General features: G+C 36.9%; 1 protein-coding gene across 2 annotated transcripts in view; it reads left to right on the forward strand.

Annotated features, from left to right (window-relative positions):
* SEC62 (SEC62 homolog, preprotein translocation factor) overlaps positions 1-15,389 on the forward strand; it is a 41,571-nt gene that overhangs the window by 17,299 nt on the left and 8,883 nt on the right. Inside the window, exons 1-5 of one of the 2 annotated variants that reach the window (XM_044670937.1) lie at positions 2,802-2,834; positions 3,763-3,874; positions 5,096-5,201; positions 8,476-8,686; positions 15,035-15,127. In XM_044670937.1, the coding sequence (XP_044526872.1) occupies positions 2,802-2,834; positions 3,763-3,874; positions 5,096-5,201; positions 8,476-8,686; positions 15,035-15,127 (555 nt within the window). Of the gene's footprint in view, positions 1-2,801; positions 2,835-3,762; positions 3,875-5,095; positions 5,202-8,475; positions 8,687-15,034; positions 15,128-15,389 lie in introns of those variants that run through there. The other variant, XM_044670936.1, reaches the window with a different exon arrangement.

Below are 15,389 nucleotides of genomic sequence, written 5' to 3' on the forward strand. Positions count from 1 at the left end.
AGGAAAGAAGAAGGGAAGGAGGGATAACTTTGGAGAGAGCAGTTTAGGTTGAATGATAAGATTGGAAGCCAGATTTTAAGGGGTTAAAAAGAGAGTGAGGGGAGAGAAAATGGAGCCATGTATTGTAGCAGCCTTTTCCAGGAATTTAAATCCAAAGATCAAAAGAGATACAGGGCATTAGTAAAAACAGAAGGATCAAGCAAGGGTCATTTGAGGATGGGGAAGATGTGAATATGTTGGAAGCAGTAGAAAATGAGCCACCACAGAGATTGAAAATAAGTGACAGTTACTGACACTATCTCCCCACTACATCCCCCAAATTCTCCTCATCTCCACCTCTTGGCTCCCTTTAAATTCTAGCAAAAATCCCATTGTCTACAAGATACCTTTTCTCCGCAGTTTATATTTTTCATCTACATTTTGTATGTACACATATACACATTGTTTTTCTTTTTCCTTTCTCTATAGCCATAGCACTTAGCACTCTGCCTGAAACATAGTAAATAAATACTTGATGACTGCTTGTTGATGGACTCTAGTTTACTCTCCAGTCCAAGTGTCAGGAAGATCTGAGTTCAAATCCTGCCTGAGATCCTTCCTAGCACTGTTCCTGGACAAGTCACTTAACTTCTATCTCCCTCAGTTTATCTGTAAAATAGAGATAATAATAGCACTGCCTTCTGTGATGTGAGGATAAAAATAACAGTTTGTAAAATGCTTTGCAAACTTTAAAACAGTATGTAAATGCTACATTGATGACATCATCCTATCTTAGGCCACAAAAAATGGACTTTGGACTGGAAAGGAAAGAAAATGGCTAATGGAGATATAAAAAGCCACCTAAGTGCCCTTGATGCATTTGTCACCAAGTCCAAATGTCTTAATTTTCCAAAAGTAGAATGGAGCCTATAAACCACAAACTTGACTTTGATAACTCATAAAATTATAGAGTATATTACTCAAAGAATTGTTATGGAAAAGGAACTACTGTTCACAAAGGGATATCACAAACAGATCAAATTAGATTAACTTTATTTTCTTTTTTTGACATAATTACAAACAGGAATGCTCCAGATTAATTATGCCTACATTTTAGCAAGGCATTTTGCAAAGCCTTTTATGTTAGTCTTATGGAAATGATTAAGTTATAAGAGGCTAGATAGTAGTACAGTACGGTGAGTTCATAACTTGGTTGAATGGCCAGATTCAAAGATCAGTCATTAAACAATCTCCTGGCACTCAGAAAGGAGGTAGGCATAATCTTGTGAATCAGGAATCTGTGCCTACATCTATTTATATATTGTCTCCCCCATTAGACTGTGAGCTCCTTGAATTCAGATACTGTCTTTTTTATATCTGGCACTTAGCAAAGTGCTTCACACATAGTAAGTCCCTATATATTTATTGACTTATTGACCTTGTGCTATGTAACTTTTTAAAAACCTATTACTTGAGTAAAGGTATGGATGAAATGTTTTTCCATTTCACAAAAAAGACAAAACAAAGTTGACTGGCAGGATACAAAAAAGTCTTAACAGGCTAGGTCAGTTCTAGCATGAATTTAACAAGGATAAATGTAAAAACCTGGGTTCAGAAATAAGATGAGGGAACAGCAGAACATATTTTTTAAAAAGATCTAGGAAAGATAAGAGAAGATTAAAATTTAGACATCATTAAGAGTACTATTATCCTACTAGGCTGCCTGGAGAGGCATGGTATATATGTGAAGAAGCCTAGCTTTTACATTTGTTTCTCTTTAAAGTTTATAGTAGGGTTTCTTTCAGCATTTCTATAAGTAGTTTAAGCATTATCCCAGAAAATTGGGGGCTTTAGAGAGATGAAGGACTAGGACAAAGCCTTGAGACACTCGGTTCCTGGGATAATGTTGTAGACTATACTGACCATCACCCAGGAAGAAGAAATAAAAGAGATCCTTGTCTCAAGAGAAATGTCACTAGAAGATGGTGTTCAGGAAAGGTTTCCTGGATCAAAAATGCTGCAGAAAGGTTATAAAGGAAGAATACTAAGGAAAAAAAAACATGGGATTTTGCAAATAAGAGGTGACCTTTGAGAGAAGTTTCAATAGAATGCTCTAGTGGAATGCAAAGTTGGAAAAAAAAAGTTGAAGAATTAGTGGAGTTAAAGAAGTAGAGTCAGTGAATATAGATTCTTCCTCCTAGACATTTAGCTGTGAAAGTAAGATGAGACATAGGACTCCAGTTTGAAATGACAGCAGAAAAGATTTTCTTTTTAAACCCTTACCTTACAGTTAGGAAGTGTCTGAGGCCAGATTTGAATCTATGACCTCCCATCTCTAGGCCTGGCTCTCAGTCCGCCGAGCCACTAAGCTGGCCCCAACAGAAAAGATTAAAAATTTTTTTTCATCATACTACTCTCAAAATATGTAACTGAATGATGAAGAGTAAAGGAAAATTAGCAGCCTCTTTCATATAACTTCATGTGGCTTTTTTAAACCCTTACTTTCCATTTTAAAATCAATAGTATGTATTGGTTCCAAGGCAGAAGAGCAGTAAGAGCTAGGCAATGGGAGTTAAGTGACCTGCCCAGGCTCACACAGCTAAAAAATGTGTGAGGCCATATTCATAGTGTGACTTTTTTGCGTGTGTGTTTTATTTTTGTTCCTTGACATCTCAATTCTGCCTGTTGCTTTAATTTTTTAAATTCAGTTTTATTTTCCTTTTCAATTATCTCCTTCCTCCCCCTCCCCCACCTATTGACCAGGCAAGAAAAACAAAATCCATTGTGAGTATGTGTGTTTGTGTAAAATATATTTCCACATTATGTCCAAAAAAATAAAGAAAAAGAAAAGAATAACAACTGCATTCTGAATCCAGCAGCTCTCAGTTTAGAGGAAGATAACATCAAGAGTCCTTTGGAATTATGATGGTCGTTTTGTTGACCAAAGTTTCTAACTCTTTCCTACTTGATTATCTTTACAATATTTCTGTTGTTGTATTAATTGTTCCCTTAGTTAGGTTCACTTCAATTTATATCAGTTCATAGTTGTCTTCTCAAGTTTTTCTGAAGCCTTTAATTTCTTGCAATTATGATAGCATTCCATTACATTCATAGTCCATAAACTTTTTTAGCCATTCTCAAACTGATGGGCATCCCCCCAGTTTCTAATTCTTTGCCCCTACTTTTCATGAAGAGACATCTTTCCACTCCGGTCTCCAGGTCTGCTCTCAGAGATCTACTTTTGGTACAGAATTGAGTGGTAGAGAGAGGAACTTCTGGTTTCTTGGTTTTAGCGTTGGGGTGGAGAAGGGGAATTTAAATATTTAAATCTTTTCATGCTTTCCTAGTCAGTTTTTTGTGACTACATGATTTTATTTGAACTGAATTCCTAATTAGGAACACTAATATTCATGAATGTTAATATAGGCATGTTCATTTTAAACTAAATGCACAAGCCACATTGTGTAAATATAAATAATCAAGAATTGACTTTAGATTTTTAATGTATAAATTAATTCCTAAAAACATTCAGATTGTAGTGAAATTTTAAAGTTTCAAAAGGAGTGATTGATGATGTGATTCCCAAAGAATTTACCTGGAAATGTTTACTTTTGAATCTCTGGCATTATTCAAAACTAAGCCAAAATCCTTTTAAATATTTTCATTATTCTATCATATTACCTAGCCTAGAGGAGATACTTCATGAACTTTTGTAAATATTAATTTACAAAGTGTAAAATTTCTTCTGTGAATAATTACATTAAAATAAAATTTTCTATTTTGCAGGAAGTTGGTGAACCATCCAAAGAAGAAAAGGCAGTGGCTAAATATCTCCGCTTCAACTGTCCCACAAAATCTACAAATATGATGGGCCACCGAGTTGATTATTTTATTGGTAGGATTAAAACATAACAGCCACATCAGTTCAGATGTGTTTTTTTTTTTAAAGACATTTTAAGTTTTACTGTTTTAAGGTGCCTTTATTTAAAGTGCTTTCTTTTTACATTAATAAACAGATTTTGAATTTTTTCTTGTACCATTTTTTATAAAGCTTGTGCAACTGCTAAGTTAATATGTTTGTATTTTAAATACACTGACTTTCTCTTAAAGGTTTTCTCTAGAGCAGAATTCAGTGTTAGGATTTCTTGGGTCCATTGCAGGGGTTTAATCCTTAAAACTACTGAAGTGATCTCTGTGTATAAAGCTATCTCAGCTCTACTGTTTCTCTAGAATAGGACCCAACGGTTATAATATACAGGACAATGTATTGTAAACTACAAGATACCCCTTGTTGGCCTAGAAAGAAGGAATTCCTTGCTTAAGTTGTATTTCTTTTCTGTATGCCATAAAATCTGTTTTATTTATGTAAAGCTTAGGAATAATGGGTATATGCCTATTTAATTTTTTCTCTCAGCAGCATTGGTTCCATAGTACTCAATTTTGGTAGAATCTTTAGCAAATATGTTTACATAACAGGTCTCTCCCCTCCCCACCCTCCTTCTTACTAGATTTTGTTATCCAAAAGCACCTTTTTCAATTAATATCAAATGTAGATCACTGATCTTGGAATAAGACCACCTGGTCTATGACCATTTCAAGGCAGTGAGTACTCAAATCTTCAACTTTCTTAGATGTGAAATGGGGCTCTTATACTTCCTACTTCAAAGAGATGTTGTGAAAAATCTGATCAGATAATGTAAGCTATAAAGTAATATTATCTTGCTATAGATTTACTTATTTGCACCTAGCATAGTGCCTTGGTTATAATAAGTACTTAAAACACATTGGCTTAATTAAATTTGTTCACTATTTAAAATTCTGCTTGTCCCCCCATTTTTAAAACAAGTAATATGTTTCTGTTTTTTAGTTATAGAGAATCAGGGTTCATAAACTTTTTTTTCTTTTTTTATTAGAAGGGCTTTGTTTTTTAGTAATTTTGCTTTGAAATGTGAAGTTGACTATGACATGACAAAGGTCTACTAATTGCTTGAAGTTAGGAATTTGCTTAATAAAATTTGAGTTCAACAAGCATTATGGACTCTCATTCTGAAGTGTTTGACTTTCTCATAAATGTTCATTACAAGACAATAAATAAATCAACTTTTTTTCTTTTTAGCTTCAAAAGCAGTAGATTGCCTTTTGGACTCCAAATGGGCAAAGGCGAAGAAAGGAGAAGAAGCTTTGTTTACAACCCGAGAGTCTGTTGTTGACTACTGTAATAGGTATTATTGACTCATTTGTTACAAGTCCTGTAAATATTGATGTTGAGTGTTTCTTTGTTAGTTTATATATTTTCACAATAATTGGGTATTTCTCATAAGATTGAAGCATAACAAAAAGAGCAATACTACTGATTTTGCTATATTATTAATTTAATACAATTGAATATTAATATTATTCAAAGTCCCCTAAAAAGACTTTAGTAGCTGGCAGTTTATTTGCTTATTGGCCAAGTACCTAAAATATCCATACTACCTTCTCCTAAAGCAATTTGCCACCCTCCCTCAATGGAATATCCTGTTTCTTTAAAAAAAAAATCAACAATTACTGATTTACTTAATAGGTATACAATATTACGTTGTAGGAAACAATGATTTGTACTTTTTATTCAGGCTTTTGGGCAGAGGGTTTAGGAGATCCCCATCTGTACAGTGCTAAGACCTCAGCAACTTCTGGCTTTTTTGGAAACCTGGAATTCTTTCAGCCAAAAAACTTTTTCATGTTGACTATAGGGACCAAGCTCTGAATACACAAAGGAAAACAAAAAGTCCCCCTCCTCAAGGACCTCACATTCTACCTGAGAAGGGAGGTCATAGAATATAAAGCAATAAGTAGAGGGCAGTAGATAAAGAGCCAGGCATCGAGATAGAAGGTCCTAGGTTCTAATCTGGCCTCAGACATTTCCTTGCTAGGCAATTCTGGGCAATTCACTTAATCCCCATTGCTTAACCCTTACCATTCTTCTAGCTTAGAACCAATATACAGTATTCATTCAAAGACAGAGGATAAGAGTTGTTTTTTTGTTTTGTTTTAAGAAAAATAAGTAGATAAATCAGTCATCTTGGTACAAAAGCACATCAAAAAACTAGTTCATGAGTTTTTATCTTTTTTGTGCCATTAATTCTTTTGGAAGTACCCTTTCTATGAATCATATTTTTAAAATACATAGAATTACAAAGGAAACCAATTACACTGAAATACAGTTGTCAAAATATTTTTTAAAAAGTTCACAGTCCCCAGGTTAAGAACCTCAGAACTGAGGGATCAGGAAAGACTATTGGGAGGAAATGGAGAGACTGTTTTCTGTTAAGATTAAAATTGTCTAGAGACAATATCTTAATTTAAAATATTTATTAAATAATAAAAAGCAGGCCAGAGAAAGAAAAAGTATCTAGCCACATATGGCTAACTGATCTCTTAGCAACCTCATTTAAGAGCCAGGCCAAAAAGCCAGGAGTCTGGGAGTTGGACTTGTGTACACGTTCTTGGGTCTCAAATTTATGTGATGTCTCTTTCCAAAGCCCCTCCAATTGGAGGATTCAGACTTCATTCTGGAAAGCAGCAGAGTGCTCATGTCCACCACAATCTTTGCTTTTTCTCCCTTTCTTAAGTAATTTGTTTACAGACAAGCAACATGCTTATTCTATTCCTAATTCAATAGGATGAGTTAAGTTGCAACTTAATTCAGTCAGAGGATCAGGTAGTTTGTAATTTCAAACTTAATATCAAAACCTCTCCCTTTTTAAAATCCAAAGTTAAACTTGGGGTACTAAAGAAAAGGGCTTGGAATAGTGTTAATTTTCACAATTCTGGGCTTGGGGCGAGGAGTGACCTATGCAAAGATACAGAAGCAAGCACTATCAGGCCAAGTTCGGGGGGTTAAGAGGTGCATGGAGTATGTGAGGGTGAGGGATAGATAACAAGTCAAAAAGAATGCAGGGGCTAGTAACTAGGCCAAGCAGAGGGGTTTGTAACTAGGTTGCTAAAGATTCTTGTGTAGGGAAAGGGCTGACATGGTCAGATTTGTGCCAGCATTTATTTTGTCATCTTGGTGACAAAAAAAGGTACTCTGTCTTAGGAGTTTTCCTCTTCTTTTTGCATGAACCAGATTGTAATAGCTCCTCATTTTTATCCCACAAAAATAAATTCAAATTGCTTTTGTCTTAAAAGGAAGCTTTTCTATTGTACACAAAACACGCTTGAACGTTAACCAACTTTCATTAAATCTCAAATTCTGTTTCTTCTTCAGTAAGAGAGCAACTAGATTAAATGGTTAACCATTAGATGTTCTGCCTATCAGAATCTATAATTCATTTTTATGTCCTTTACTACAGACTGAGCATTTTCCAAATAAGATATATTTTGCTAAACGTATTTAACAGAATTTAAAGAGCTAGTGTAATAAGCCTTTAGCAAGTTCACATTGATTTAACTTTTCTGCATTTGCGTTATTCAGTACATAAATCAAGCTAGTTTCTGTCTAGAAATCTGATTTAATTAGTAATATTCTCTTTGTTTCACCAAATCCCTAGTGAGGGGTAACCCAGTACTTCCAAGGCAGCCCATTTTCCTTTAGGATAGCTTTAACTGTTAGGAAGTTCTTCCTTAGTCATTTGATATTTCTCTCTTTGTAACTACTATACATTTCTCCTGGTTCTGCCTTTTGGGTATGCATACGTAGGACAAGTCCTCTTTCACATGTCAGCCCTTGAGATCTTGAAGATAGTCCTCATGTTACCTCTAAGTCTTCTCTAGACTACACACTGCATTTCTTTCAGTGGTGTATGGCATACCTCCCACCCCTTCATCATCCTGGTCAACTTCCTTGGAAACTCTTCAGTTTAATTGTTGTGCTCCCTAACATGCAGTGCCCAGAACTGACCACAATTCTACAGAAATGGTCTGACTGGAACATAGTCTGGTATAGTTATCACAGCTCTAGTCCTGGGCATCACATCTCTTCTAAGGTCTCCCTAGCTTTCTTGGCAGCTGTAGTCTACTCTCAATTCTTAGTGAACACTCACACTTAATAGAAGAGCAGGAATGGGTCTGGTAGCGTTTTTTGATGGCCTAGTTCTGGATACAACCCCATCCCATGGGGCTTATTTGAAGCCATGTAGACATTTATAAAGAAGGGTAAGCATCTTTTTTTTTTTTTTTTTTTGAAACCCTTACCTTCTGTCTTAGAATCAATACTGTATATTGGTTCCAGAGCAGACGAACTGTAAGGGCTAGACAATTAGGTTTAAGAGACTTGCTCAGGGTCACACATCTGGAAAATATTGGGGGGCAGAAGGCCCTCCCTTCTCAGGCCAGGCTCTCTATCCACTGAGCCACTTAGCTGCCCCCAAGGGTGGGGACATTCTTAAGATAATCTGGAAGAATTGGGCATTTAGGGACCTAGGTACTGAATTCTTTCTTATATAAATTACCATGTAGTCATCAGTAGATTTCATGTGATTAAAAATAATGTAATGACTCTTGTTTGTTTTAAAGGCTTTTAAAGAAACAGTTCTTTCACCGAGCACTAAAAGTGATGAAAGTGAAACTTGACAAAGATACGAAGAAAGAAAAAGAGAAAGAGAAAGGAAAGGTTGAAAGTGGAAAGGAGGAAGAGAAAAGGAGCAAAAAAGACAGTCTAAAGGATGAAAAGGCTAAGAAGGAACGAGAGAAAAAAAGAGATGGTGAAAAGGAAGAGTCAAAAAAGGTGAGTCCTGCCAGAGTCTTGTCAAATGTTTCATTGTGGGTCATTGTTGGATTGGGGATTTACCAGGTATGTGCACACTAAGTCACATCAGAGTGTCTACCCAGTGTCATGGGGTATCTCATTTTAACATGTTTTCTGTTGGCCTCTTCCATTTAATCCTAATAATAGCACTGTGTGTCTGATCTTGGAGGTAATACAGTAAGGCTTTATGAGGGATGAGATCGGGGATGGACCTTGTCAGAACCATGTCAGAGGTATTTAGTGCTATACTTATCAAACTACCAAAAAAACTTTTTTACTGGATTAGAAAAAACTATAACAAAGTTCATTTGGAAGAACAAAAGACCAAGAATATTGAGGGGGAAATAATGGGAAAAAAATATGAAGGAAGGTGGCCTAGCAGTACCAGATGTTAAACTGTACTATAAAGCAGTAGTCATCAAAACAGTATGGTACTGGCAAAGAGATAGAAGAGAGGATCAGTGGAATAGACTTGGGGTAAGTGACATCAGCAAAAGTCTATGATAAACTCAAAGAACCCAGTTTTGGGGACAAAAACTGCTGGGAAAACTGGAAAACAATATGGGAGAGATTGGGTCTAGATCATATCTCACACCCTATACCAAGATAAATTCAGGTGAATAGGTGAATGACTTGAATATAAAGAAGAAAACTAGAAGTAAATTAGGCGAGCACAGAATAGTATACTTGTCAGATCTCTGGGTAAGGAAAGATTTTAAAACCAAGCAAGAGTTAGAAAAAATTACAAAATGTAAATAATTTTGATTACATTAAACTAAAAATAAAGTTTTTGTACAAACAAAACCAATGCTACCAAAATTAGAAAGGAAGCAACAAATTGGGAAAAAATCTTTATAACAAAAAACTCGGACAAAGGTCTAATTACTCAAATATATATGGTGCTAAATCAATTGTACAAAAAATCAAGCCATTCCCCAATTGATAAATGGGCAAGAGACATGAATAGGCAATTTTCAGATAAAGAAATCAAAACTATCAACAATCGTGAAAAAGTAGTCTAAATCTCTTATAGAGAAATGCAAATCAAAACAACTCTGAGATATCACCTCACACCTAGCAGATTAGCTGACATGACAGCAAAGGAAAGTAATAAATGTTGGAGGGGAGACAAAATTGGGACATTCATGCATTGCTGGTGGAGTTGTGAATTGATCCAACCATTCTGGATGGCAATTTGGAACTATGCTCAAAGGGCTTTAAAAGACTTTCTGCCTTTTGATCCAGCCATAGCACTGCTTGGTTTATACCCCAAAGAGATAATAAGGAAAAAGACTTGTACAAAAATATTTATAGCCACGCTCTTTGTGGTAGCAAAAAATTGGAAAATGAGGGAATGTCCTTCAATTGGGGAATGGCTGAACAAATTGTGGTATATGCTCGTGATGGAATACTATTGTGCTCAAAAGAATAAAAAACTGGAGGAATTCCATGTGAACTGGAAAGACCTCCAGGAATTGATGCAGAATAAAAGGAGCAGAACCAGGAGAACTTTATACACAGAGATGGATACACTGTGGTACAATCAAACATAATGGACTTCTCTACTAGCAGCAATGCAAGGATCCAGAGCAAGGCTGAGGGACTTATGAGAAAGAAAACTAGCCACATTCAGAGGAAGAACTGTGGGAGTAGAAACACAGAAGAAAAACAACTGCTTGAACACATGGGCCGATGGGGGTATTATTGGGAATGTAGACACTAAACAATAACTCTAGTCCAACTATCAGAATGGAATTAGGTCTTAATCAATGATACATGTAAAACCCAGAGGAATTGTTCATTGGCTACTGGAGGGTGGGGTGGGGGGGTTTTGGGGGAGAGGGAAAGAACATGAAACATGTAACTATGGGAAAATATTCAAAATTTAAAAAGAACTGTGTCAGAGGAAGGCACTTTGGCAGCACGTTGGAGGATGGATTGGCACATGGGGAGAGACCTAAGGCAGCAAGATTAGCTAGAAGAATAGTCCACATGAGTGGAGGTGAAGACTTGTAATGTGGCATTTTTGAAATGTGTTAAAGACTTGGACTAGATATTGATCTGGGAATCATCTGCCTAGAGATGATCATTGAACTGGTGGGAACTGATCACTAAGTGAGAAAGTATATAGAGAAAAGAGGGTTCAGTACAGAGCCTTTGGTTACCCCTGTTGTTAGGGAAATGGATGGAAATCAGCAAAGGAGACTGAGAAAAAGAGCAGTCTGACAAGATGGAGGAGAACCTGGAGACAACAGTGTCCTGAAAAGCCACAGTGGAAAGAGTATCCAGAAGGAGAGGCTGGTTAACGGTGTCAGAGGCTGCAGAGGTTAAGGGTGAGAACTGACCCAAAAAAAAAAAAAAAAAAAAGGTTATCTGATGAGGCAATTAAGGGATCAGGGAGAGAGGGAGGGAAGGTAGTGTTAGGATCACTGGAACATGGAAAGAAATTGGTCTAAGTGAGATTGGCCACGGTTTGAGATTATATGTGAAGGAGCAAATAATTCTCATTTTCTCAGTAAATTTTTTTAACTCTTTTTTTTTTTTTTTTTTTTTAACCCTTATACTTCGGTGTATTGTCTCATAGGTGGAAGATTGGTAAGGGTGGGCAATGGGGGTCAAGTGACTTGCCCAGGGTCACACCGCTGGGAAGTGGCTGAGGCCGGGTTTGAACCTAGGACCTCCTGTCTCTAGGCCTGACTCTCACTCCACTGAGCTACCCAGCTGCCCTTCTCAGTAAATTTTAAGGAGAGGTACTCATTTTAGAAAGTAGAGGGAAAAGAGAAACTTAGGAAAGAAGAGAGGATAGGGCTAAATAGGAAGAGTAGCAGAAATCAGTATTGCCAACCTCCCCTCTACAGAACTCCTCTAACAGACCTAGAAAATCACCAGCCTGAATCTTGATGAGGAATTCACAGAATTATTTTTCTAGCTTAGTAGGCATAGAGAGCAGATCTACAGACAGTAGGAATGGGGTCAGGCCCTCACAGAACACTATCACATAGGAAGAAGCTGTGCACTAGGGCAAGAGGAGGTCCCAGACCATACTAGAGCACCATGATGGGGATGGGTGCCAATTAGCAGCTGCCATCTACTACCCAGTTTTAAGTCATAGATCTAGGGTAGATTTAGAAGGAGACTGACCCCTCAGGGTAGCATTCCTGGTTGGGGAGTCCCTGGGAAGTTGAGAAGCAGCAGGAGCAGTGTAGCTCAGATCCTAAGAACAGAGCTTGTAGAGGAATCCCAATCTAAAGTGAAGCCTACAATTCTGCCTCACTCTGAACCAGCAGGTCTTTCCAGCTGACTTGAGGAAAATAATGGAAAAAGAAATGAGAGCTATGGAAGAAAGATTTGGAAAAAGAATGAACAACTTGGCATAAGAGGTATAAAACCTTGCTCAAGCAACAAACTCCCTGAAAAATTAAAATGGACCAGTGCCTCCACGAGACAACAGAAAACATTAAAACAAAACCAAAGGCTGACAAAATGAAAGAAAATGTTAGGTATCTTACAACAAAAACAATTGACTTGGAAAAGAGTTGAGGGAAAAAAAATTTAAATCATTGCATTATCCAAACACCATGACCAAAGAAAAGAGCTAGACATCCCATTTCAAGAAATCTTTAAAGCAAACTCCTGAGAGCAAAATGAAAACAAAAATTGCACCAAAACCCTCCTGAAATAAAACCAAAGCAAACTTCCAGGAACATCATAGCCCAAATCCACAACTTAAAGATCAAAGAAAAAATAATTGTAGCAACCAGAAAGAAAGCATTCAAGTTCTGAGGAGCCATAGTCAAGATACATGTGACTTAGCAGCCACAACTACATAGAGAATGGGGAGAGCTTGGAATACAGTATTCTAAAAGGCAAAGGAAATAGAGGCTTATAGCCAAGAATCAGTTATGCAACCACACCATTAGAATGCAACAGGAGAATAAGATGAACCTTTTAATAACAGAGGACATCCAAGCATTCCTGATGAAAAGACCCAAGCTGCCGAGAAACTCAAAAGTGCAAATAAAAGAGTTAAGAGAAACATAAAAAGATAAATCCAAATGAACAATGCTGGTTTGCTATAACAAGGATAAACTGCTTATATTCTAACATAAGGAGATGGCATGTGTTCCCTCTCATCTCCATTTCATCAGGATTCATAGAAGGAGTCCAATTAGACAAGGCTTGGCAGTGGTTTGGTCACATCTTGATGATCTTAAGAACAAAAAGAGAGAGGAAAGGAATATTAGGGAGAATTGTCTCATAATTTAGGGAGCAGCTGACTGGTGAAGAGGGTGAAGCACTGGGCCTGCGGTTAGAATGACTCAGCTCCTTCCTGAGTTCAAATCTATGACCCTGGACAAGTTGCATATCCCTGTTTGCCTCAGTTTTCCTCATCTGCAAAATTGAACTGGAGAAGCAGTGGTAACCACTCTGCATCTTTACCAAATGGGTTCCCAAAGAGCCAGACATGACTGAAAAATAACTGAACATCTCACATAATTTGGGTGCACAAGACATCTAAAACAAGTTTAAGTGACTGCTCTGTTAACTTCACTGTTATCTAGACTGGTTCAAGGAAGGAAAAATGACACACACACAGAGCTGGGTCCAGGAATACATTTCACTCACCAATAGGAAAGGAGAGAAGGCAGGAGGGAGACTCAGAGGTTGGCCAGATTAAGAAAGAGATAGTTAAGCCAAACAGCCTGTAACTTAAAGACATATAAGAATATGGTCACAGCTCCAACGAATGGGAATCGGAGAGGGTGCTCACACGTGAAGTAATGAATAAACAAGTCTATAACAGTCGTATAAGCTGATTGAGAGTAAAGTGAGAAAAAACAGAATTTATACAATGACAGTAATGGGGAAGGCCAACAACTTGGAAAGAATCAAGAATTTTTATCAAAATAATGTCTAATCATGCACAATTGCAGAAGACTAATGAAGTACCATGCCACCAGCCTGCTGATGATAGGCAAAGGAGTACAGAATGAGATGAATTTGAGATTGCCTTTTTTTTTTTGACTTAGTAATGTGGAATTATATTTTATTTGACTTTTCTTACAGTATTGGTGGGGTTGTGGGGTGGGAGGCAATCAGAATACAAATTTTTGCTAATTGGCATAAATTACTTATAATTTGAAAAAAATCCCAAAAGAGATTTGGAGTAGCTGCTGTGATGAGTAAGAGAGAATCAAGGAGAAGTAGATGAATTTCCTTGCTACTGAGAGTGCTTAGTTGTGGATATATTCCACGTATTTATTGTAGGCCACACTAGTGAAGCTGCATAGATTCCTTCCATGCTTCTCTTAGCATATCAGTAGGTGAAGATGAGGCAGATGGAGAGAATAGAATTCATTTAGCATGGCCTCAGTGGCAGTAGGACAGAGGAGCAAGAGAGTAGCAGATAATGTTGAACTGAACTGGTTCACCATGGGATTGACACTAGAAAGGATGGAGAGTGTGGCCAGTGATGATTACCTGGGATTGGTCTGAGGGGCCTGAGAAATAGGTAACTTGAGACACTTGAGGATTAAGAATTGTGGAGGAGGAATAAGTCATAGGGAGAAATGGAATAAGAGGACTACTGGCTGAAGGAGGTTTCAGGTACTTGAACCTGGAAGTTCATTACAAACTAATTCTAGATCTTTGTGTCATCCTCATGTCAAGTAGCATTTTAGACTAAATGATCTCTAAAGTTATTTCCAACAATGACATTCTGTGACTTACTACCTATCCTTTCTTCTTCCCACTCTCCCAACCCCAATAGTTGTAGTACAGACAAAAAACTATAAAACAGACCTGAGTGTGAATCCTGGCCCTGGCCTATATTGTGTGTGGCAAGCTCTTTGAGCTTCAGTTTTCTTCTTTGGAATATACAACCACTGGTACATAACTGTGAGGATCAAATGATATCATATGTGTGATATAGTTTATAAGAACAAAGTATTCAAATGTAGTTTATTACTGGTCATCTCATGGCCTTCTTTATCTTTTGCTGTACTTACCTTGTAATTGCAAGGGATGTGTGTGTGTGTGTGTGTGTGTGTAAGACATCATTCAACACTGTGGGAATTATCCTGTGGCATAAAGGTAATTTGAATAAGTCAAGGATAGTTGTTTGTTTGTTTTGTGGAGGTAAGGGGATGGGGTTGTGTTTTTTGGTTTGCTTTGTTTCATTTTTTAGCTTTTTCAACTTCTTAACATAATATAATGGCATTGAAAATAACTAGTTTGGTGAATGTTTTCTTTTAATTTGCAATGAAATAAAACATTTTAAATGATTTTTTTTATCTTGTTCAACTCTGTATTTGTTTATTTTTATAGGAAGAAACACCAGGAACACCCAAAAAGAAAGAAGCCAAGAAAAAATTCAAGCTTGAACCACATGAAGATCAAGTGTTCCTGGATGGAAATGAGGTTAGTGTATCAAGCCTACAAATAAAACTGTGGTCATCAGTATAATTCATGGGACGGAAATGAAGTGATCGCAAAGATTAGAAATCTGATGATCTTTAAATGACCAGTCATGTATCTGAATAACTTAGTTGGATTTCATTCTTTTCACCTTAGATGAAAACATGTCAGTCTCAGGCACTGGTCAGAATGTGAAAGGATTTGTGGCAAATTGTTTAAAAACTAAAGTGATTATCTGTTATAATTTACTTACTAGTAGAAGAAA

The sequence above is a fragment of the Gracilinanus agilis genome, chromosome 3 (assembly GCF_016433145.1).
Source record: "Gracilinanus agilis isolate LMUSP501 chromosome 3, AgileGrace, whole genome shotgun sequence".
Classification (NCBI taxonomy): Eukaryota; Metazoa; Chordata; class Mammalia; order Didelphimorphia; family Didelphidae; genus Gracilinanus; species Gracilinanus agilis.